The 23116-nt window shown below is 44.3% G+C and overlaps 1 protein-coding gene across 2 annotated transcripts in view; it reads left to right on the forward strand.

The window, feature by feature from the left end:
• Window positions 1-749: 749 nt before the first annotated feature.
• MAGI3 (membrane associated guanylate kinase, WW and PDZ domain containing 3) overlaps window positions 750-23116 on the forward strand; it is a 59932-nt gene continuing 37565 nt past the window's right edge. For both annotated transcript variants that reach the window (XM_051638786.1, XM_051638787.1), the window contains exon 1: window positions 750-1100. In XM_051638786.1, coding sequence (XP_051494746.1) covers window positions 779-1100 — 322 coding nt within the window. In that variant the 5' untranslated portion in view covers window positions 750-778. The remainder of the gene's footprint in view (window positions 1101-23116) is intronic.

Genomic DNA, 23116 nt, shown 5'->3' on the forward strand with positions numbered 1-23116 from the left:
GAGTAAGAGAAAAACAATTTAAGAGGACTTATTTGTGATTTGAACCATAAGGCTTTCAAAAGATGAATTTTCAGCTTTCGCAGTGGTGACATTGATTTTGAGTGAACTTTCCTGTGGTTGGTACTTTTTAGTGTAGCTGAGCAGCTGTGCTGTGCTCCCGAACGCCGCGGGGTTCACACCGAGTACCTGGCGTGCCAGCCGCACCTGGCAGGAGCCAGCCCTGCCTCCCCGTGCCTCTGAACGGCAGAGACGAGGAGAGCCCGGGGTCGGTGCTTTCCGGGCGACAAAACGTCGCCTTGGGCATCCCCAGCTCATGCCATCGCTTTGACCTCTGCTGTGGCTCCAGTGCCAGCGGCGCCGCCTGATGCTAATTGGGAGGAGACGCTGATTGAGAGGAGATCTACATGAGGGGGCTCCTGCCTGAGGGGAGCTCTGGGCCGAGAGGGCCGGTCTGAGGGGCACGGCGCGAGGTCAGACGGCGGCTGAAGGGGCCGCCCTGGCTGGGCCCGGACCCTCCTCACGGGGCCCGACGGGGGATGGGGCCGGAGGGGGCTCCGAGGGGCTGTTCCCGCCCGCCGCGCGCTCCCGGGGCCGCGGCCGCGCTGCGCGTCACGGCACAAGCCCCGCCCAGGAGCGCGGGGGCGCGCGCGGCGGGCGGGGCGGGGCGCGCGCGGCGGGCGGGGCGGGGCGCGCGCGGCGGGCGGGGCGGGGCCGGCAGTCGCGCGGCGGGCGCGGCGGGAGCGGCGGCCGGGGCGGGCGCGGCGCCCCGCGGGGCGGCATGTCCAAGACGCTGCGGAAGAAGCGGCACTGGCTGAGCAAGGTGCAGGAGTGCGTGGTGTCCTGGGGCGGCTCGGCGGGCCCCGACCCCGACCTCCTGCGCGGCGGCGCCGAGCGCGGCGAGTTCCCGTACCTGGCGGGCCGGCTGTCGCCGGGCGGCGAGGGCGCGCCGGGCCCCGTGCTGCTCTCGGGCAAGGCGCCGGCGCCGGGCGACGTGCTGCTGGAGGTGAACGGCACCCCCGTCAGCGGCCTCACGCACCGCGACACGCTGGCCGTCGTCCGGCACTTCAGGGAGCCCGTGCGCCTCAAGACCGTGCGCCCAGGTGAGCCGCAGGCCGCGCCCGCCCCGCCGGCCGCGGGTAGGCCCCGCCGCCACGGCGGCCCCGCGAGGGGGGCGGGCGTCGGGCCGGGAAAGTTTCCCGGGCTCCGCCGGTCGCCTCCGCCGGGCGAGGCGGCGGAGCTGGGGGAGCGGCGGGCGGCCCCGGCGTCCCGCCCCGGCCCGGGCGGCGCTGGCGGGCGGTGGTCGCTCCCCGGCCCGGCGGGCAGCGCCGGCCTCCGCGGGCCGCCGGGTTCGTGCCGCCGCCGGCGCCGTGCCCGGAGTCCGGGGGTGCCGCTGGGCGGGCCCGTCCTGGCGGGCCCGGTGCCCGCTCGCTCGGGGGGATGGGGCTTCTCGGCTTCGCGGGTCGGTGCGGGCTGAGCCGGGGCGGCCGCTGCGGGGGCCGGGGGGCCCCGGAGGGTCCCTGCCCGCCCCGTCTGCGTGTGGCAGCGGATCGCTGGCAGCCGCCACCGGCTGTCGGTGGGTTCGGGGTCCGCGGCGTGAACACACAGTTATTCCGTGGCGTTTCGGGGTGTTTGTGCAAACCGCCCGGGGCCCGGCGAGGGGCAGGTGCGCAGCGTTCCGGAGCGGGGAGCGCGGCTCGCCCGAATGGCCCGCTCCGTCCTGCGGGTTTCTGGTTTGCCAAAGACAAACGCGGAGAACAGGCTTTTTCCTTAGATTTGGTTAACTTTGAGTACACTTCAATTAATTGTATCATGTAATTGTGGTAATATCTTCTTTATCAACATGCCTATCAAACATCAGGTTAGTGCTGAATAGTGGAGCTGCTCTCACATGAGCTAATGATTCACAGCCTGACGAGCTTCAGATTTGCCGCTTTGCTGGTCACACAGTCCAGGTGTGAGTGTGGTACCTTGCAAAGCAGCTGTCTTTGGTAAAACCGTTTTTCTCTGAATCCCAGCTGATACCAGTATTTCCATGACTGAAGGCTATAGCATTTCTTACACAGCATCTTTATTTAACATCTGCCTTGTAGATCTTTCATAACTGCTGGGTTGCTATTTGACTTTAGGTAATACATATTTGAAATTAGATTTTCCTCATTTGACCACTAATGAAAAGCCATCTTCTCTATAGAGGCTGAGCAGCTGGTCCTGATGCATATCACCTGCCAGACAAGCGAAAAAACCCAACAACAAACAACAAATCCACACCTTGAAAGCACCTACAGAAGCCTGGTAGGCTTTGAAACATACCTGTATTTACAACATTGGAAATCCTATCTGAATGAAGAAAATGGAAAATAATTAACTGCTGCAAGTTAAATGTAGGATAAGAGGATAAATAAAAAGGAGCAAATTGTTTAAGATAGAAGACATTAATAAATCTCTTAAAAAGCAAAAGCCCATTAAAGATGAAACTGGAGTTAGAAGATCAAAGGAATTTCTTATGTTTACTATGGAGGGAGAGAGGAGTATTCCTGTACTGGCACTTTCCATAACAGAGTGCTATCAAACTGTCAAGTTAAAACTGTCAGAGAAGATTTTACGAAAAATTGATACTATGACTAGTATAAAATTGCCAGAGCCAGATGATGTTCATTAGGAGTTGCAAAACTGCAGTATTAAACAGCAGTGTGCTGCCTGTTCCTTAAATCATTGGTGCTGTGGAAGGGCAGGAGGTGGCAAGTTCAGTGCCACTGGGAAGAGGGTCCAGGAGAGGAGGAGGAGGACTGACTTCTGATTCCAGTCAGTTGGCTGAAACAAGGGTCTGGCCCTGTGAGTGTTGTGAGGCAGTGCAGCTGCTGAAAGAGCAGAGCTTTCCCATGGGTTAGTAACTGGTTAAAATACAGTAATGGGTTTCTCAACAGAAGGAGACTACTGCTGGAGTCTTGCAAAGACCTGTGCTGTTTAGCATAGTCATCCAGAGCTTGTAAGCTGAGCACTGGGTTGAGTTGTGAAAAGAGAACCAGCGTTTTTATGCTGATTTTTATATAACTTCTGGAACAAATAAAATTGAAGCTTCAGATCCAGCAATTTTTCCCATACTGGGACGTATTGCAAGCTTTATTTACCACATCAGATTATTTTTGCAGTAATTTTCTGTGTTAAACCCAGTGTCCTTAAACACGATATGAGCATAGTGTTGTTCTTGGTTGTTTTTCTTGCACGAGTGCCACAGTAGCACTTGGTGGCAGCATTCCAGTGAGGGTATATGCAATTAGGAAAGCTGTTGACAAGGCATTCTCTACAAAGACCTGTGACTTTGATTTTGGCTTCCCTTCTACTCCTTGTGATCCAGAGCAGTCCAGACTTGCTGACCTTTGGAAGGCCACTGGGAAGGTGAGGGGGGTGGTAGTTAAGGGGAACATCCCTGGGGTCTGTGGTGCACTCATGATGTGTCTTGAGTTCTCAGAGACCCATAATTGCATTACTGGTTTTAAGGTCCCATGTTTCATGGTTTTTCTCCAGTCAAAACTGCTCTCTCTCAAATGAACTGTCATGATGAAAGACAAGGAGTGCCTCTGCCAGCGCCTCCCTGTGCCCTCGGGCTCTTCAGATTTGAGTACTGTTGGGACAGAAGTCTGAGGGGATCCAGCTTCAGGGATCTTCACCACAACAGCAAGGAATTTGTTGCCTTGCCTCTGAATTTTAGGGCAACTTTGGTGTTTAAGAGCTGGCTCCATCTTCTAGGTGAAGCCTGTGCAGGTTTCCCAATAGCCTTGAATAGCATGTTGAGGGACTGGACTGCTTTATTTCAAGTAGTGATGTAGTCCTTCATTAAAGACAGCAATAGCTTTAGTTGACAGCAGTAAAATTTGTCTGTGATACTTACAGCAACCTCATAGAAAATTTAAAATGGAAATTTCAAGATGCTGTTTAGTCTTGTTTGATAAGACACTTGAAAGATATGAATGTTAATTTGAACTCCATCTGTTAACGGCACATCACAAATGCTGGGCCATTTTTTTGATGAAGAAATTTGTTCTTCCCTCTCTTGCTCTGTCCTCACCCGCTGAGGAGAGCAAGGCTGTTGTGCCACAGCTGGAGTGCGGGTTGGCTGGGAAGGCTTCAGTCCTGGTACCAGAACTGACACAGCAAGGTCTGCAGAAGGCCAGTCTGGAGCTCTCTGCCAGCATGCCTGGCCTGGTGCTGGGATCTGAGTTGTCTAATTAACAGTTAGAAATCCACTCATTCTAGTTGCTGTTTAAGATTATAACCATACCTCTGTTTTCATGTACTTCATCATAATCTTGATCAGATGAGCAAAACAGCAGTACAAAGAAATAGGGCTTTCTGTGCAATGTCATATTTGCATGTATGTGCACATGCTCATGTAGGCCTGCTCATCATGAGTGCACTTGTGCTTGAGCCAACCCTGGTGAGTGCTGGTCTCCAGCTCCTTGCCTGTGCATGGTCACTCCAGCCGTGGCTGCCGGGTGGCTCGGGGACCTTCCTGTCCGGTGTAACTCGAATTAGAACATCAGCCTGGAACTACCTGGCTCTGCTTTTATTTCTGTTAAGGAAAATCGAAAGCATTCATTGTCTTTGAGTACTAAGTTCATCCTCTAATGATACCTACTAGTTCCAGGTGGTGTTCAAATTTAGCCAGGAAGATGATTGTATGTGCAGGCAAGCCTGCTTGCAAAAATACTCATCAATATAACTTGGAGTGCCTTCACTCTTTGTAGTGGCATGGTAGCCAAAATACATCAAAACTATGTTGCAGTCTTAAAGTAACAAAAATCACAGATTATCTGCAAGTTCCTCATTTGTGCAGTAGGAAGGAATGTGTTTTCCTTCCAAACTAAGGATTTTTGATGAGTACAGCTACTCTGTGGCAATTACTATGGTTTCATGGCCACTATTACTAGCATCTGGGAAGCAATGGCAGAGTCTTGTTGTTCTTCCATTTGAGAAACGCTTCCAGAGCCCATAATTTTGTCCCTTGGTTATTGAGGGAATGTATGTTTGCTCCATTGTGTCAAAACTGATCTTTAATTAAAAAATGTTGCAAGATTTAAAATTATTAAAAGTGCCTTTCAGACTAAATTTTTTTTATTAGTCTCAATGCTCCTGAAACACAGTCCAGTCCACAGCTGAGGCATGTTGCTGTTTTGTGTGTGCTCAGCCAGTCTGCAGCTGTTCAGTGTGACACCTCTAACCACCTCAATCTGTTGCTTTGTTTGAGTTACAGTGGGTTAGCACAGAGAAGGAGCTGACTGACAGGTGGATGGAGTTCTCTGAAGTTCTCATTACCAAACATTTTTATAAGTCAATACCTTTCACTGAATCATGGAGTGCTCTTGGGACTTGAGGATCTCAAAGCTAGCAAGGCCTTATCTTACCTAAATGTTCTCTTGATCAAAAACTAGTGCAGGCTTACAAGAAGGCAACTTATTGCTGGATGTATTTTCTCATGTGGCTGTAAAATGGCACAATGATCGATCCTAACGCCTCCGTTACCAACAGGAGTTAATGGAAGTGCTGAGAAGTCGGCCTGTGCAGGGGGGTCTGAAAGCAGAGGTGACAAATACAGTGACTCAGAACAGGATCCAGCACTCGAGACATGACACTCAAAGCTGAATATATAAGATTAATTTACATTTTCTCTTGCGATTGAAGTAGATACAAAGCCTCTGTGTGGGGGTAAATATTTGCATATTTGGCAATTAAGGCAGAGAGGAAGGCACGCTGCACTACGAGGCTGTTTTCACAAAATCAGATGAATTCTAAATGTGTCATGTTAAAACAGAGATCAGAGTACACACCAGGATAATTTTGCCTCTCGGAGCAAAGGCATTACCCTAATTCTATGTCTCTGGAAGCTGGCTGCAGGCCAGCTCGGTGATTAAACTAATGTGTGACTCTGCCGGTCGGAGGAGCTGAGGCAGCCAGCTCAGGGCCTGCAGTCCTGGGGATGATTTGGTGGGGGCTGCTGGACACCGGTGTGGAAACCTGTCCTCCCTGCTTGAGAGTGCATGGGAAAGTGATCCATTTTTATACAAAAGAAGGAAAGGTTGATTTCATTTTACCACCCCAGGGAAAGCCCAAAGCATATAGGGTGTTGCTATAATGAATGTGTAGAGTATCCCAGTGTCGTGAGACTGGGCAGAAGACAGATGTGCAGTTTTGAAACAAAACAAAACCAAACCAAAACTACAAACAAACAAAAAAAAAACAGAACAAGAAACACTTCCTGCTGGAGGCTGTCATTTCTTCAAAGCATTGGCAGCAGCAGTGCTGTGTCCTGCAGCAGTCTGAGAGCCACCTTGCACAGAAAGCTATTACCTTGTGTCTCAGATGTGTGAATGCAGAGAACTATCAAGCACTTGCTGAGGGATGAGTATTAGTGTGTGCTTGCAGTTTATAATCTTGTTTTTCATATTAATCTTCATATAAACATATTATTCTTGGCATAGAATGTGTTGCCTTTCCCTTTCACATATTCCTTGTTGAAATTTCACTGCCGTGAGTGCTGTGTTAATGATTTCACTGTAAACGCACTCTAATTATTATATTCTTTCTAGATGTGTTAGTTGCAAATGATAACGAGGTCTCATGTGGCTTTTGCTACTGTGCTGCTTAACACCATGGTTTTAATTTGTACTTTCTTGTTCCCTTCAGGAGAGCCATTCTCTTCCCTATACTGTGGTGTCTCTCAGGAGAGACCCGGTGGTATAGCGCAGAGGAGGCCAGCGCTCGCCTGGAGCTGGTGGCAGAGCTGGGGGTGCACTGGGTGTTCTCCAAACCCACCTCCTCTCTGTCCCTCTCCCCGGCTTTAGGGGAAAGAGATTTTTGACGAGGACTAAATGATCAGGCACTTGTATTCCAGTTATTCCTGGAAGGAAATTTTCTCATTCAGGTAGACAGTTTTGATTTCAATTCTTGCCTATAGGTTTATGTTGCTTTTCTGTTAAAAAACCCGAAAGCTTAGGTTTACATGCCAGTATGGATCTTGTTAAAATCCTTGAAACTGTCATTTTTGCCACTACTCTGCAATGGCAGGAGGCTCACTCTTCCATGTGAACAAAACCAAGGATGGAATAAAAGTGAACATTTATTAGAAGCAGTGGCTTCAATGGCAGTTTTTCTCTTAATAATTTTTGTCTAGGTTTTGCTCTTGAATTCTTGGCTGCCTTAATTAAATGCTAGGCAGTTGTTCAAAATGGCTGGGATTTATTGTTCTGAAAAGATATAATTTCCTTAATTTTTAAAAAGAATTTTCATTTTGCTTTTGTCTTTTTAGAAAAATTTCCTGAAGGAAACAAGCTGTCCTGGTATAATTTGCTATGCACCATGCTCCTTTATTATGGAAACATCTGCTTCAAGATATTTTTCAGCTGATGATTCTTAAAAAAAATCTTAAAACATAACAATGATTGTGCATTCAAATTGACAGCTGAAAAAATTACTTCAGTAATAGGTTGTTGCTCTGTTTTGAGGTCTTTGAATTCATTCTTCTGGTTCTAGTTTTTAATTCATGATTCTTCCTTTTAAGAAATATCTTGTTGCATTCATGGGCTGTTAGTTAAATCACATCTTGTTGCCTGAATGGGAACAATTTTCTTCTTCAAAGCAGTAGTATTCCTGAGAGTACTAGATTTGGATTAAGAAAAATATGAGCTCTTTGTATTTGAGAGTAAATTCCTTATTTAGTTCTGCTGAACAGAAGGTGAGGAGAAAATGCAGTAGGAAGACTGTAGAGTTGTATCGATCTGTTAACCATCATCAAAACCAGAATTCCAAGTAATTAATCTTCTCAGTTGCTAATTGGTATTTGAATCTGTGTTAAATTAATCTTTTTTAGGCCCTCAGTGGGTCACAGTAGGAAGAGGACATCCCAGCAGTAGCTGAATATGATGGGCTGACTTCCAAGCAAATAATTTCTAAGAGCAAGAGCAAGCTCTGTAAAGGCAGTGCTGGAGGGAAGGGGTTTGTCACTGGCTGCAGCGAGTCAAGGGAGGCTGGATTTGGCCTGGGTGTTTCCACACTGGATGTTTCCACATTGGAAGTTCGGACCTCTGCACCAGCCGTTCCTCAGTGCTGCTGGTAGAGATGCAGGTGCAGGTGGTTGCACATACCCATGTTCTGTGGTTGGTTTAGGTGTAGCTTTCAGTATGAAATACAGTCAGAGCCATCTTTTGTTCAAGCTTATGTCACTATGCTTTTTTTTTTTTCATATGCAAATGCGACATGTTAAAGTAATGATCTTATGTGGAAATGTAATTTCACTTCCAGAGCACACCAAGGTTGTTAGACATAACTCTGGGCTTTTTCTGACAGAGCTCTAAAAGCTTGTTTTCATAGCTAACTTGAAAAATGTTTGCTTAAAGCTGCTTTTCAATGTGTATGTTTCTCAAGCCTGTAATTTTTTCATGAGTTGTTGGTTGCTCTCAGTTAAATGTAACTTCTTCAAATTGAAAATCACTAGTGTGTGCACTGTCCATCCCATGTCACTCTTCACTTGCTGAATAGTAGTCAAGTTTGTATAGCTTGATCCATTGTAAATTATTTTCCTGTAATACAAGTAAAAAGTTAATTTCTTTTAGCTCTGGATTGCCAAATCTCTTCAGTTACCTGTATAAAAATGTAAGAGATTGAATTCTGGCTCTATCAGATCATGTTACACTTGAATATTGATTCTTACTGTGTTCTTCAGAGCCATTTCATTACTGACTTTTGGTGGTAAATACAGTCAGATTAACAGCTGATGTCTTATGAATATGGATTGTGGAAGCTGTATAAACAAATATTCTGGCTTTTGGTGTCTAGAAGTGCATTATTTCCATCTGCATGATGATGTATTGTTTCAAAAAGGTAGTAAAGGCAATCAACAAGGTCAGTGTGATTGTGTGAATTACCTGTTACCAAGGCTGCCTCTTAGATCCACTGCATTTGGAAATAGAGGACATGCTTTCTTACAAATCCAGACTAGTGTTGCCCTAACATGAGAACCTAACCTAAAATCTGACTGCAACAATAGTTACTTTGCACTTGCACAAAACCGAGCTGATTTGGTGAGGCTGGGACTGTCCAGGACCATTTCTGGCACTACTGCGTGTTCAGAAGGGGCTGTAGCATCACCTTGTCCCTCTTGTGGCAAGGTTGCCTGAGCTGACACATGCAGGGCAGGTGGGATCCAGCAGGGAATGTGGGAGCTACAAGTCACAAACTGAGGTTGACAACTTCTGTAGATAATATTAGGGAATACTGTGAGTATGACTGCTCACCTTATCTCAGAGAAGCAGGGATGCAAAAAAAGATCATCTGACTGGGAAACTCTAGTGCAGTGAGACAAATGTGGAATTACGATGTAGAAGAAGTACAAGGAACAGGAATGTGCAGCAACGGGAAAAAAGAGCAGGATCACGAGCTTGTTGCTCCTCTCACAGCACAGGTACAAGGCTGTAGCTCTCAGTCAATAATCCCTGGTAGCAGGAAATGTCTTCAGGTGTGTGAGGTGCCAGGGGCAGTCCCTGCAGTTGGGTTCAACAAGGTTCAGCAGCTGAACTTTGCCTTTTAACAGTTACTGTTCCAGTGATTCTTACATGCTAATTAATAACTGTGGGAAGGCTCAGGTGTTGGGGGTTTTTCTGATTTGGTCTCAGTACATCTCCCAAGAGAAAACTTGGCTTGCAGATTTACGGCATTCCATAGTTGTCTGCAGATCATTATTATTATTATGGGCTTACATAAAAACACTCAAGTTTTCAGCTCAACAGGCATCACAGACTAAACATCACAGACATTTAAAAGAAAAAACAAGCTCCCTTCCTCACCCACCCCACTAAAAACCCACACACATTTTTAACCTGGCCATTAGACACTTCTTTGTAGTGCTAATATGAATAAAGATCTCATGTCTTAGAAATAAAAATGAATGGTTGGTATGTTCCTGTGGTGTTTACCTCCTGGCAATCAAATGCAGTTTGAGGTATTGGTCAGGCCAGTTACTCTGAGCTAAGAGGATCACTGAAGGCCATTTTTAATTTTTCAAATGCAAATCAGGACTCTGTGCAGTCATCTGCCAGAAATTTGTCTGAAAAACAACCATAGATACTTTGTGGTTTAGCCTGTATATCAAGCTTTGGATGCAGAGAATATAAAGGAATGTATTTAGTGCTGAGTTTCTGCTGAAATGCCCCAGCTGCCTTTGCCAGAGGTTTTTTTCAATAAAACATTTAGGGAGATAGTAATTTCCCTTGGACTAGGATTGTTTTGCAGTTATATTTTGAGACCATCCAATGTTCACTATTATGTTTGGGATTCAAATTGTCTCTCTTCCATTGGGACTGTTCTAGCAATCAGGCAGGGATGTATCCTGTGATTTGGGGATGGTTTTGCCAAGACACATCTGTTTGCCCTCTGGGAGGGTTGGTGGGCTCCTGCCTGTGCTGTGGGCAACTGGGCTGTGCTAGTGGGAAGGGGGAGCCCTGTCACCAGCTCCAGCTTTGCATGCTGGGTGCTTCTGGTGTCCCCTCACCATGGATCAGGCTATCTTCTTGGATTCCCCTTCCCCAGTGCTGAGGGAAGGAGCTGTTCTCTCCATGTGCTCTCCCACAGCTGTGGTGGTGGGGCATGGAGCAGTGTCTATGCCCCCAGCCCTGCTGGGTGCCAGTGGGCTACAACATTTCTCCTTTCATGTTGATGAAAGACCAGATGAGAGAAAAAATTCCATCTGAAGTAGCTGCTTAATTACTGTTTGATACAGTGATGTAGTTTATCAAGTTAAGTTGTTAGTAGAAATAACGTTAGGGTAGAAAGTGCTTTTTGCTGTAGAACAGTAACTTTTAACTTGTCTGAATTTTCCAGTGTTTCCAACCTTGCATGTTGAAGTTAAACGCATTTTTAATCCTTCTTAGATGTTTCATGCACACTGTAGGAGTCACTCAGGGCATATATGGTGGCCACAAGCTGGGACCCACAGTGTGGGGCGGCTTCTGGTGGCTGACCAAAAAGGTTCCCAGAAATAAATTTAAAATATGGCCTAAGATTTTTGGAGCTGTATCTGTAAGTCTTTTTTTTTTTTTTTTTTTTTTTTTAAACTAATGAAATTAGGTGGCTGGGTAAATAATAGGAAATAAACCAGTTTTAATTCTTGATATCCTAAGAATAATTATCTGTTTTGGTTTCAAGCATAAAGACATTATTTTTCTAAGTTACCGTAAAATTCCTGGGGTGGTTAAGACTGGTAGGAATGATGAAGAAATAGACAAAGCAAATAATATGCAACTTTGTGCTTTTGTTTTGTGTGATGTTTTCAGCAAAGTGAACTTAAAGATAACAAAACAAGGTATACATTATCTTAGCTGACCAGGTGGTTCGCTGTCTGATTTGGTAAAGAAAGTCTCTTTTAAAAGTATTGTGTCGCTTCAATGGTTGCTGTAGCTGCAGCCAGTCTTTAGGAGAAAGTAACGTGCGTGATGTCTTGGAGGTCCACGTTGGATTGTTGTGAAACAAGCAGCACATGGCAGGGGACCTGGTCCAGCCTCAGACTGAGTCTGGGTAGAAAAATCACTCAAAACCAAATTGAAGTGCCTGTCTTGATATAAGTTTTACTTTTCCCTGAAAGACTCTTTGGAAGATCACAGCAGAAGTATAGCTGAAGTAGAAAAGAAGGCTGTTTTATTCTTTTTGGCACAGTTCTTATGTTTGCACAGCTGGTGGCCTACCAGCTTTATCCTGCAGCTGAGTTCGGAGATACGCGCGTGTAAGTTATTCCTTCTTTCCCTGATGTTATTAAAGAACAAAACATAAAACCATCGACAAATAATTTTAACTCAGTCAACATGCTGATTAGATATTTGTTTTTCAAAAGCTAAGGACATGGGTGGCTTTTAAAATAATTTTGACACAGTTTTTGCTCAAAGAGATGGCAACAAGAACACTCAAACCCCAAAGTGCTTGAGCCTTTCCCCTCTCTTTAAGGTTTCATTGCCTTTACATGCAACTTTGCTTTGGTTATGTGCCAAGTTTGCTGTGACCTTCTTGGAACAGGCAGAGTAGAGTTTGCTAGTACTACTTACTAAATGCAAGAGGATTAACATCCAGTCTATTTCCTCTAAAACCACAGAGCTATCAGGAAATATCTAAGCCCTGAAGTTTTAGATTTGTAGAAATTATTTCCTCCTGATGCATGTACTTGGGGGGAATTTCAGAATCCTGTTGTGTAAGAGAGAGGCAGAGCCCTGTGTTAATCCTAGGAACTGATGTTTAATGGCTTGTTTTGTCCTTTGTTGGTCTAAAGAATTCCTCAGAAATCAGCTGACCAAAAGTGCCAGGGAAGTGTTTTACCATTTTACCTCTGTTGCTGATACTCAGCAACAGTAATTTCACTCAGCTCAGTAATTTCACTAATCTTCTTTGCAGTGAGATTAGATTGTAAAAGCTTTGGTGCAGGGAGAACTTGTTTGTGATCAGTGCTTAGTGCTATGGGTACCATCCAGTGGAAGCTCCAATAAATACCGTGTTCCATTGCTGAGCAATATTTTTACATACCTGTAGCCTTGGCTTTGCTTCAAGTTGACAGTGTTTCCCTGGAAGATTGTGTTTGTAGTGTGAGCTTTAATGCATTGTGCTTGGTAAAGGACAAAAAATGCTAACAGCTAAGTTTGAAGACTGGTTTTATTTCGCACTGAGGTTTGGTCCTTACTGTATAAAAGTTTTGTACAAATAAAAATAGTTGTCCATTATTCTAGATCTCTGACATCTTCAGATGCCACTCGAGCACATACTTTTAAAATGGTTAGTTACAGAAGCATTAATATTCCATATTTATGAATAAATATATTTTTAAATGTATTCACTGATAGATAAGGTATGAAATGCTGATGGGTGTATGCAGCTGGTGGCTGAACTGCATGGAATAGATGAGGTGACAGCTAACTGGCTTATGCTGCATCCTCTTAGGAATTTTTAAAAAGACAAATAGGTACCTTGTTGACAGACCTATACACTATTATTAAACACTATTTTGTTGCTTTCTTGCAGGCAGCAGGAAAGCAGTTCTACTCAGTGCAAGGCCTTTAGTATTGCTCATGTTGTGGAATTACCAACTACAGCAACTTGCCTCTAAATTGCCAGCTTTCCTGTCTGCCCTACTTACTCAATATAAAAAAAAAAACCTAATCCTGTGGATTTTATTTCCCTCTCTGTAGGACAGCAGTGAGTAATTACTTTTCTATGGTGAAGGTAGAGATGCTGGAAAAGTTTAATTAATGCCCATTAGGAGATACTGCTAGTACTTAAATGAATTCATTAGGGCAGGGTTCTTAATGTTCCTCAAAATTGCAAATAATTGCAGTGGACTGAATGTTGTTTACACCGTATTGTGTGTTGTATCTTTTTGTTCTGGTCAGTTCTGCAAAATATTTCAGGATATGTGGATCTTCCTTAGCCAGGGACATCTTTTCTAACCCCTTTGTAAAGTGCACGGATTCAAAATGAGGTTTGGGTTGAGAGCATAAATCTGTCCGTCTACTGCTGCCTCGTCCCTGTGGAACTGAGTAGCATCAGGGGAGAATGGATTTGCTCAGCCATCAGGGACTGCATGGAAAATATTTCACTGTCACTTAGCTTGGCTAGCTGAATAGCCTTATTCGTATGAATCTTCCGTTTAAATCTTTCTACCTTGGTAAATACCTTACAGAAGGCAATGGGGCTGTGGTGACGGGGCATCTCCTGCTCCAGGCCCTGCGTTGTGCCCACCGGAGCATGGCTCATCCAGACATGTAAGGAGTGTCACCCATCTCTAGGCTATTCAAATGCTTCCTTGTCCCAAATACTGAGATTTGGGACTCTCTAGTGACTGAGGAACACTATTACTGTGCTGTGATTTGCATAAATGTAATACTCTTTGGCCACGCAGTAGAGATTTTAGCACAGATGCCATAGCAAAGCACGGGCCAGGCAGGTATGCCTGTGCTGGAGCAGGAGGGAAGCATCATTCCCTGGGGCTGTGCTGGGGCAGCTACTGTGCTCAGGGGAGCATGGAAATGGCTTTGGTGGGTGGGCTGCTGGGTACACAGCAGTGCTGAACTCTGCTTAAAATGGCACTGTGGTGGTCCTTCTGGGGCAGTGGTGGCCTTGAGGATGGGATCCTGAGGTCCTTGTTAGCCTTTTTGTCAGCCTGTATTTGTACATAAGTGGAGGTTATATTTCCACAGGGAAGTTTTGAAGTATTCAGAAACTACCAGCTGTTCTCTGCTTTTTCTCTCAGTTAAAAGTCTACTAAAAATAGGATATTCTTCCATTCAGCCATCAAACTCTGCTACGTAATATGAAGTGTCATGCTGTAGGAACAGTAAAAGGGTTTTTACCTGAGGAAGTTCTTTCTGTGGTCTGGTTTTTCTTATACTGGCTGAAATGCAGCAAAGAGAGAAAGAACTTAAATCAATTTCTGCTTTGTTGAATCACCTTCTGGGGGTATAAATTTTACTGTTCTGAAATCCTTATTTATTGCCTCTTGGCAAATACATCTGTGTTGTTTTTTTTCCTGATTGAACTATGTGAAGAGGTCCATCGCTCTTCCTGTTTTGTGTGGTTGCAGAGATGTTGGGTATTAAGGAAATGGCAAAGAAAAACAGTACCTCTTGTGTTGTGGGTTTGGTGTTTTGTTTTTATTTAAAGAAAGAGTTCTTTGAAAGGACTTTCTATCTTATCTAAGCAGTTGGAAATCAGGACATGCAGACTAGGCTTTTTCTTCAGGCTGCTTGCAGTGATCTAGAAAGATTTAGTATTCTTTGTTACCTGGGAGTATGGGTTTTAAATGCAAGGTGTGAGGCTTTTCTTATATCTAACAAATTTGTGGAGATAAGAATAAAATCTGCTGTTGGAAGTAACATTGTGTACCGGATTCAAGTGCAGGGAATCCTAGTGATGCCTGCAGACTGTGGACACTGCTGAACACATGTAGAGGTAGGGGACATTGGAAATGTTCCTCTTCAAAATTTTGGACATGTGTTGTTTTTTTACAGTAGCAGATGATGCAGATGCCCCTTTCCAGCGGTGCTGCCCCTGGCACAGTAACCCCTTTGCTGCACACAGCCAGGGAGCTGAGCTTTCCCAGCAGATACTGGCGGGCTCCTCAGGCGCAGCATCGGCTTCACTGGGCTGCTCTGACACCGCCTTCAGGAAACACTTAGAGTCCTATAATAAGAATTTAAACTGGCAGATAAAGATAAGCTAATTTCCGTTTCATCACATTATTTGTTTGAACAGCAAAATGTCTGGTTTCTTTGCTGTTTCTGTATAGCTGCCAATGGGGACTGCATGGTAAATTTTGGGATTTAAATGGTTTTGTTCAGTAACAACCAAGTACTAACGATGTTACTGCTGCCTGCTTCAGACAGAATGTGAGGAGTGAAATTAGAAATTAGATCCACTCACATTTTGTTGAGGTGATGATTGTTAGGACAGATACCTGCTGTCAGAATTGCTTGATGAATCTTATGATGATAGGTGAAGGGCAATTGTTAGTCATCTAGCTGTATGTTTATTGTATTGCTATGTTGATATATGTATGTATATATTAAAAAATCAGTTTATATGGAAGTTCTGTTTGAACAAAGCACTTGAGACTAGCTGTGTATATGATAATTATATATTGCATACCTGAATTAAAGTGAAAAAGTTAACCTTTTAAAACTCTTGCCTTCAGGTTTACGTCTGTGTCTTGGAAGCAAGGAGAAGGCATTTTAATCAGTATCTAGTGTGGGTAACATATCTGCTCCGTGAAATGCTGTGTTCTGGCAATAGTAAAGCATTTCAAAGAGATTACTGCAGAACCTATATGGTCAGGCAAGGATGACAGAGAAGGGAATGATGCAATAAATACAGGAAGAAACTATGATGCTGTCAGTTTGGGTTTTCCTGTTGGGGTGTTCATCCATAGCTGCCTTCTGATTGATTGTGAATGGAGAACAGAAATTAGATTTGGCTTTGCCTTCAAAGCTGTCTTTTTATTTGAAGTGCTTTCTTATGAGAATTCCATTTCTGTGTCAGTCTTGAATTTAGTGAGCTCTTTAAGCAGATATAAATGAGTCCAGCCTTTGGAGACAGCTGCACAAAGACGATGACTGGCAAGCTTCCCGAGCCAAGCGCACCGCCATCCGAGAGCTAAGCACTCCGAACGGGAAACTCGGATCCCTGTGCCTGGATGACCCTTTCTGCTTCACGGTCCATACAGACACTATTTTTTTGCTTACATCTACCTTGTGCTGAACTTTCAGGGGCAAAAATTAAACTGAAAGCAACTGGTGAGACCTAGTCACTGGACCTAATAGATTATCACCCACACAGCTGTAGACATCTACTGGAGAGCAGCTATTTTCTGCTGTATTCTTTAGACTTGCATTCTCATTCACTGCCAATGCATCTATTTTGTACATAGAGAAAGGAGCGTAGGTGGCTTGGAAGCTCACAGCAAGTGAAATAATACGTGCCATTGTATCTGACTGCAGCCATGGCCCATGGAACTTCTAAAATCAGATTGTTTAGGTTTTTAAGTATGGTTATATATTACTTATATAAACTTGTTTTTATGATGAAAAGCACAAAGTAAAACTGAAAACAGCAGTTATCTTCCTGTGAAGTTGCTGTCCTTTTCCTCTCTGCTTCAACTAGTTCTAGTTTATAGCATGTTTTGAAGTAGTGGAAGAAGTTTGTTCTGTAGGTAAAAATAATTGGAAATACAGCTGTTGTTCCCCATGCAGAATGACCTTTCCACAGGTGAGCAAATGCTAATGCATGCCAGCTAGAACTTAATCTGTTGTAGAATTAACCTGTGATCTGTGTTTAGAAGTTCACAGGTGGCAATGAAAGAGCTGAGTTTTGTTTAATATTCAGAAAGTTATAAAAATCAGATTTATTGTTTTAATGAATAGATTATTGGCCCTTTTTTAATCTGCCAGTTTCTCAAATGCAGATGTTCTGAAAACTTCATAGCAGAAGCATTTCTTAAAAGACGATTAGCTTGTCAAAACTCTTTGGAAAATTATGGTTTGGTGTTTTGTGGGATTTTTTTTAAGCTTGTCTTGATAATACTTAGCAGATAAAAGCACACAGGAGAGGCAGCAAATAAATCCTTGTGAAGTTGCTGAGGGCACAGTGTGTCAGGCTCTGGGGCCAAGGGAGCAAAGTGTCTCTTGGCCGTGAGATGTGCTGGCTCTGTCGGTCATCGGGAGCTGCTTTGTGCTTGCGAAGCAGTGCTGGAATTCTCCACAAAATGCTGCTTCCACTGGAAAGGCTGGAGCTGGGCTGTGGACCAGACTGCTCGCAAAGGTGAAACTGGCTAGGAGACCAGCTTTTGCAGAATGGGTTATTCCCGTTGTTCTCCTGAGGGGCAGGGATCTTTAATAAATACCATGCAATGCGAGTGTCTCCTGCCTGTTCTGTGTTTGCTTGAGATGGATTTTCCATTCTGTAAAAGACACGGGTTCATTAGTAATCTGAAGGTTTATGTATTAATAACTGTTAGTTAATAAACTCATTTACCAGCTTCTTTTTCCACATGCTGACTGACATACTCTGTTGAGAATGTTTTCTTACAAACTACTGATAGACAGAAATGCTGAGAAGCAGATGTTGCATGACCAAGTACCCAGCTGTGCACTAACAAAATGAATCTCATGGTGATTAGTTAACAGTTCTTTGGCAGTCAGAGGCATATGTAAAACAGTAAACACAGCATGGGGAAATAATAATAATAATTAAAAAAAAGAAATTAAAAAAAAGCAAGCAATTTCTGAGCTTAAAACATTGGCCACATCAGTTCAACCATCTGTGTTGATGAAGAGCTGTGTTGTGGCTAAGTCAAACCAAGGTCAGTTAAACTGACTTCTAAGTCCTTAACCCTTTATTGGTGAAATGTAACATTTCTGTTTTCTGAGCATGGGGTACATCATAATTTGAAACATGAGGACCACAGCAGGGATATTTGAACTTAAACTGTCAATGAAGGAAAATAATCATTAGTGCTGTGGAGTTTTTACCTGCTGTTGCCTGAAGATGTTTAGCCAACAGCAGCAAAGCACAGGAACTGACCAAAAAAACAGACAGCCTTTTAAAGTTAACTGTTCAAATTTGAGGTTAGCTCCATTACTGGGATGGAGCTGCCATTGTTGTATCTGAGTAAAGGAGGATGATAAAGATCCTTATGACCTTCTGGCTATGTAATTTAGAGCTGTGGCTGCAGTTACAACAGTCTGCCCTCTGGAATAATTTTCTTCTGCAATGCCTTTTTTTTTTCCTCACTAGAGAAGTAAATGAATATGGTAGTCTGTGAATGCTGTCACTCTTCCCTTTTTACCCCCTTCAGTGCCCTTCCTGTCTCTGCTGTCCAGCAGAGTAGCACAGCCGTGGTTTTCTGACTGGTTGCTCCTCACAGGTACTAGCAGTTTGAAGAGGCCATCTGGAGAACGCATGTAAGTTGTGAGCACTGCTTTTTAGCATGTGGATACAGGGGATTTATTAAATCAAATATGTATTTACAAAATACACAAATAACCTTTATATTCCACAGTGGCTGCTCTGGCTTTACAGATGGTTTTAGGCATGTTTTCCTGCAGCCTGAGGATGGGATCTCCCAGTTCAGTGCTGAAATGGATCCACATGTGGGTGGCCGAGTGCAGGTTTTAGCTTAAGGGTGTGATGCACTTGGAGGTTTTGGCCACCAGCTGTTGTAGAACACTCTGGGACAGTGGGGTTTTCATTCAGCATTAGGACTGAAAGTACCAAGTATAATGGCTTTCCTCTATAGTGCTACTTGGGATGTATCCTGCACATACATCCACATGGTATGTGGTCTGAGATAATTTACATTATCATTAAGAACTTAAGTAGGCTTTAAACTTTTCCAAGTAACTTCATTATGTTAGAGCATATGTAAATAAGAAAAACTTTAAAACTTCGGTATTTATCTGTCCTGTTAATTTTTACTATTGCTTATGGATACTGTGCTTCTGGATTGTTTTTTAAACTTCAAGAATACACTAGGTTGCCAAATAACTGAATTGATATTACATTTCAAGTAAAAAGTATTTTTTTCTGTAATCCTGGCAGTAAATTCCTTGATGAACGCTAATCCAGAACACTGACATTTATGCAGATGGTATGTTTCTGCCCAAGGAAGTAAACTAATTATTGTGAAAAACCCAGTCATTCCCTGTGAAATGCTGTTTCTTGTCAGATGTCAGAAGCATGTACATGGTGTACAGCTTATGGAAAACAACAAAAGGTAATTGTACTAGTTACCTAAGGTTCTTCAAAGTAGCTGTTGTCTAAAAAGCTGAGTGCATGTCCCGATGGGCTCGTAGTCACTGAGTTCCCAGGAACTGTTGAAGCAAAGGACACAGCTGTAGGAGGGAGCTGTGCCTGTGATAACATCATTCCTGTTTGGCAGCTCTGTGGGGACTGGTGGGGTGAGACCATGGGCTTCGTTTCCCACCCTTCATGGATCTCGGTCATACATCCCTGCAAATGGCAAAGTCTGCTTTGTTTCCTTACCTGTTCACAAGGGTGCATTTCCTTTTGTGTTTGTGCTGTGTCTGCGGGGACGTGTAGCTGGTGGGTAGGAAAAGCCCTTCCATTGGGATGCAGATCCCCCACACCAGCATCACCCCTCGGGAGCAGGTGGGAGGCGGCCGAGCCTCAGTGTGGCTCTTGGACAACCTGCCTGTTTGCCTCTGTTTGCCTCTTTTGTTATGTCTTGCTATTAAACTATTAAATATTAAAATAATTCTCAGTCCAGTAGATACTTCTAATGGGAAAAAAGCAAGAGTTGAGTTGTGGACTCAAATGTGCTGAGTGCAACTGAATCTTCTAACTTATTGCTGGTACTGGTTTTGCCCTAGAGAGAAAACAATATCTAACTAGTTTACAATAATTGTACTTTTGGGATAAATAGGCCATTTTTGTAGGAATCTAACAGTTGACCTTTGTTCTTAGAATGGAGTTGTGTCTAACTTTGTGATTTTGTATGTGCTTAATCTGTAGGATAGGAATTGTTCAACTGTTGGATTTACTAAATTACTTTTCACCTGCATTTTTTTCTGAGTCCTCCAGGGTCCAAACACTTTTATTTATGGAACGTTTTAGAGTTGGAACAATAATGAAGTAGATTTTTATTTTTTTAGTAAATTGGAAGCCTTCAGTGTCTACATTGTCCTGAAAATGTAAAGCTGCTGCATTGGTTTGTACTAACATAGTGGTTTCTGCTTTATGTTGCAAATTCTCTGCCTGCATAACCATAAAAATAAATTATGAACAGTCAGGACAGGAGATGTAATCAGTTAAAGCCTAATGAAGCTTATGCTTCAGAGCAGGCTCGTCTGCTAAAATACTACCTTGGCTGAATCACTGCTGCACATGGGTGGTTTCATAATTGTGTTTCAGGTTAGGTTGATAACTCTTATCTCCATGATACCTTGTTAAGGCCAGCCTGCCTGGGGCACGGTGTAATTGTTGTGCAGGGAGGTTGAGGAGTCTGTCTCTGCCTTGGGAACCCCTTTGGATGAGGGACCTGAGCCTCGTCATGCTTTGGGCTGGGTTCCTATGGTGAAGACTTGTGATGGGTTGAGCTAGGACTGCCCGGGCAATTCCAGTTCTTGTCTTTTGCTGGGAAGCAACTGAATCCCACAGGCTGAGAACTTGTGCTTTGCTGGCATAGAGCTCTTCATACTGGCTCTCCTCAGGGGAAGGAAGCACTGTTTCATTTTTAATTGAAAATCCTGGGTGCCTGAAAATAACTGAAAATAAATCTTATAAATGAATAGTGATGAAATAACAGGATATGCTGTGCAAGGGGAAAGATAAATTCCTTTCATTTTTAATATTGCACAATGATTAACTTAACACACAGGGAAATGTTCTTTCCTTTTGTGATTACTTCAACAACAACATGCCATTCAGATCATAAACAAAAGCTTCCTGGCAAAATTAAATCATAACAGAATTGTAGTTCATGGAGTGAAATGGAGAGGTTTGTGGGTGTGACAGACAGGTGTGCTCAGTCTGTGGAGTCGAAGTGTGCTTGTGTCCTGGTGCCCTTTGCTGGGAGCTGAGCCCTGTTCTGTGGGCAGCTGGGACGGGTCTCCTGACTCCTTTTTATTGGTACTTTTCAAGTGTAGATGTAGTGCCAAATAAATTATGTAAAAGGTGCTTGGCGACATCTTCATACAGGCGAAAGGTAGAAATACCTTATTTTCTGAATTGGAAGATTTCTAAAGCATTTTGAACAATGTTGGTAGGTCTTGAATTATTTTTATGACTTTAGCTTGCTCTGTAGTAGCGCTGTGAGTTGGGGACAATTACTGTAAAACTGCACCGTGGATCTTCAGTACGTTCTCCAGGCCGTTCTGGGGAGAATGTTAAATCTTGTAAGATTTCTTACAAGTGTAATTAACCACAATTGATACTAAATGCTGTTTCGTAGGCCGTGTTTTGAGAGCACGTCTCTTTCATATTTTATTTTTATGAAAATGGTGCAACATAGGGAAGCTAAAAGTTGCAGTGTTGTTTATACCAACATTTTAAAATGTCAGTGTTGATCCTTTCCTGCAACAAGCTTGTTTTTGCTGAGAAATGTGTGGAAAAATCAGAGGAAGGTGAGGCTGTGTGCTTCCAGCTGTGCCTGCGCACAGCGAGGACAGTGAGGGACCCGCAGCTGCCGGGGTGTGGGGTGTGCTCCCCTGGGCCTGTCCTGGGCCATCCCTGTGTCACCCAGGCACACTGGCCTGTCCCAATCCCCAGGGCATCTCCTGATGGGAATGACTGTGTGCACGGGGGTGATCCAGGTGCTGGTCTTGGCCAGGCACATCTGGCCTTGCAGGGATGGTGCTGATGGTCCGTTCTGCACAGAGTGCACTAGGGGGTTGTTTTCTGATTAAACACTGAGATGCCTCTAACCAGTGCTGCTGTGTTATGGCACGTCTGTTAATTTGATGAGAGTAGTGCTGAGCTGGCACTTGGATGATGGTGTTTCGGTTCTGGAGCCCATGGGAGGGCGGGGAGGTGCAGCTGTGCCCTCTGCAGCTTGGGCTGCTGCTGAGCTGCAGCTGCCTGGCCAGACACAGCCTGTCCCTCGGGAATGCCGCAGCCCACCTCAGGGACTGTTTGGGTTTCCCAGGCTCCTTGAAAGCCCGTTTCTTCACAAAAACTGCATAATGACTGTTCCTCGGAGCAGGAATTGCTGCTTTACTGGTGTGTGCTGTGCTCACTGGGGTCCCAGCCCTGGCGGGAGCTCGGGGAGGCCTGCAGAATGTGGTGGGTGAGGAGCCCAGCAGAGCTGTGCACCCAAAAATCTGTCAGTGACCTTCTCCCATGGGCCAGTGTGTGGGAATAAACTGCACAGCTACAAGAACTGTTGTAGTTGAGAGGACTGTGCAGCAGGGACGTTTGGGGTGGGTCTGGTGTTGGAACTCCCAGTTTGCTCTTGTGTGACCTTGGTTTATGGGTGCAGCTACCGTGGACCTTGCACTGCCACTTGGAGACACAGCTGAAAGATGCCCTTGCTGTGAACGTCCTCTGTTGCCTATGTTGGTTGGTCACCCAAGAGGTTTGTTCTGTTTCAGAACAGACATACATCTCTGCTGTATGGCTCCTACTCTGCCAAACTCCAGGCTGAAATAGGTTAGTGGGCCTAGAAGTTACCCAGAGTGTAATTGCATGTCTTGCTTCCTATGGAAAGCAGGCTAAAAATAAACCTGTTTATGATTTGCATAAGTGCTTTTCTAATCAGAACACTCAAAAAAAAAAAAGGGGAAAAAAAAAAAAAAGGTCTTGGCATGTGGACATGTCCCTTATGCTGGGAAAACAGTGCCAAGTCCCAAGCAGATTAAATTGCTTGTGTAACACAGAGCAGCTGCAAGGACATTTTTCTTTGGGGATGTGACTGAAATGTGTCATTCTATAGAACTGCACGCTGCTTAAGCAATAAGATATGGTATGTTATACATACCTCAGTGTCTGAAATGGGATGCTGTGTTAGGACAAAAACAAGGGCAGTCAGTTTGTGCCAAATGTGCAGTGGGTTAACCTGTGAACATGTCCTGTGTGGAAACCC

This window comes from Apus apus, chromosome 23, assembly GCF_020740795.1.
Source record: "Apus apus isolate bApuApu2 chromosome 23, bApuApu2.pri.cur, whole genome shotgun sequence".
NCBI lineage: Eukaryota > Metazoa > Chordata > Aves > Apodiformes > Apodidae > Apus > Apus apus.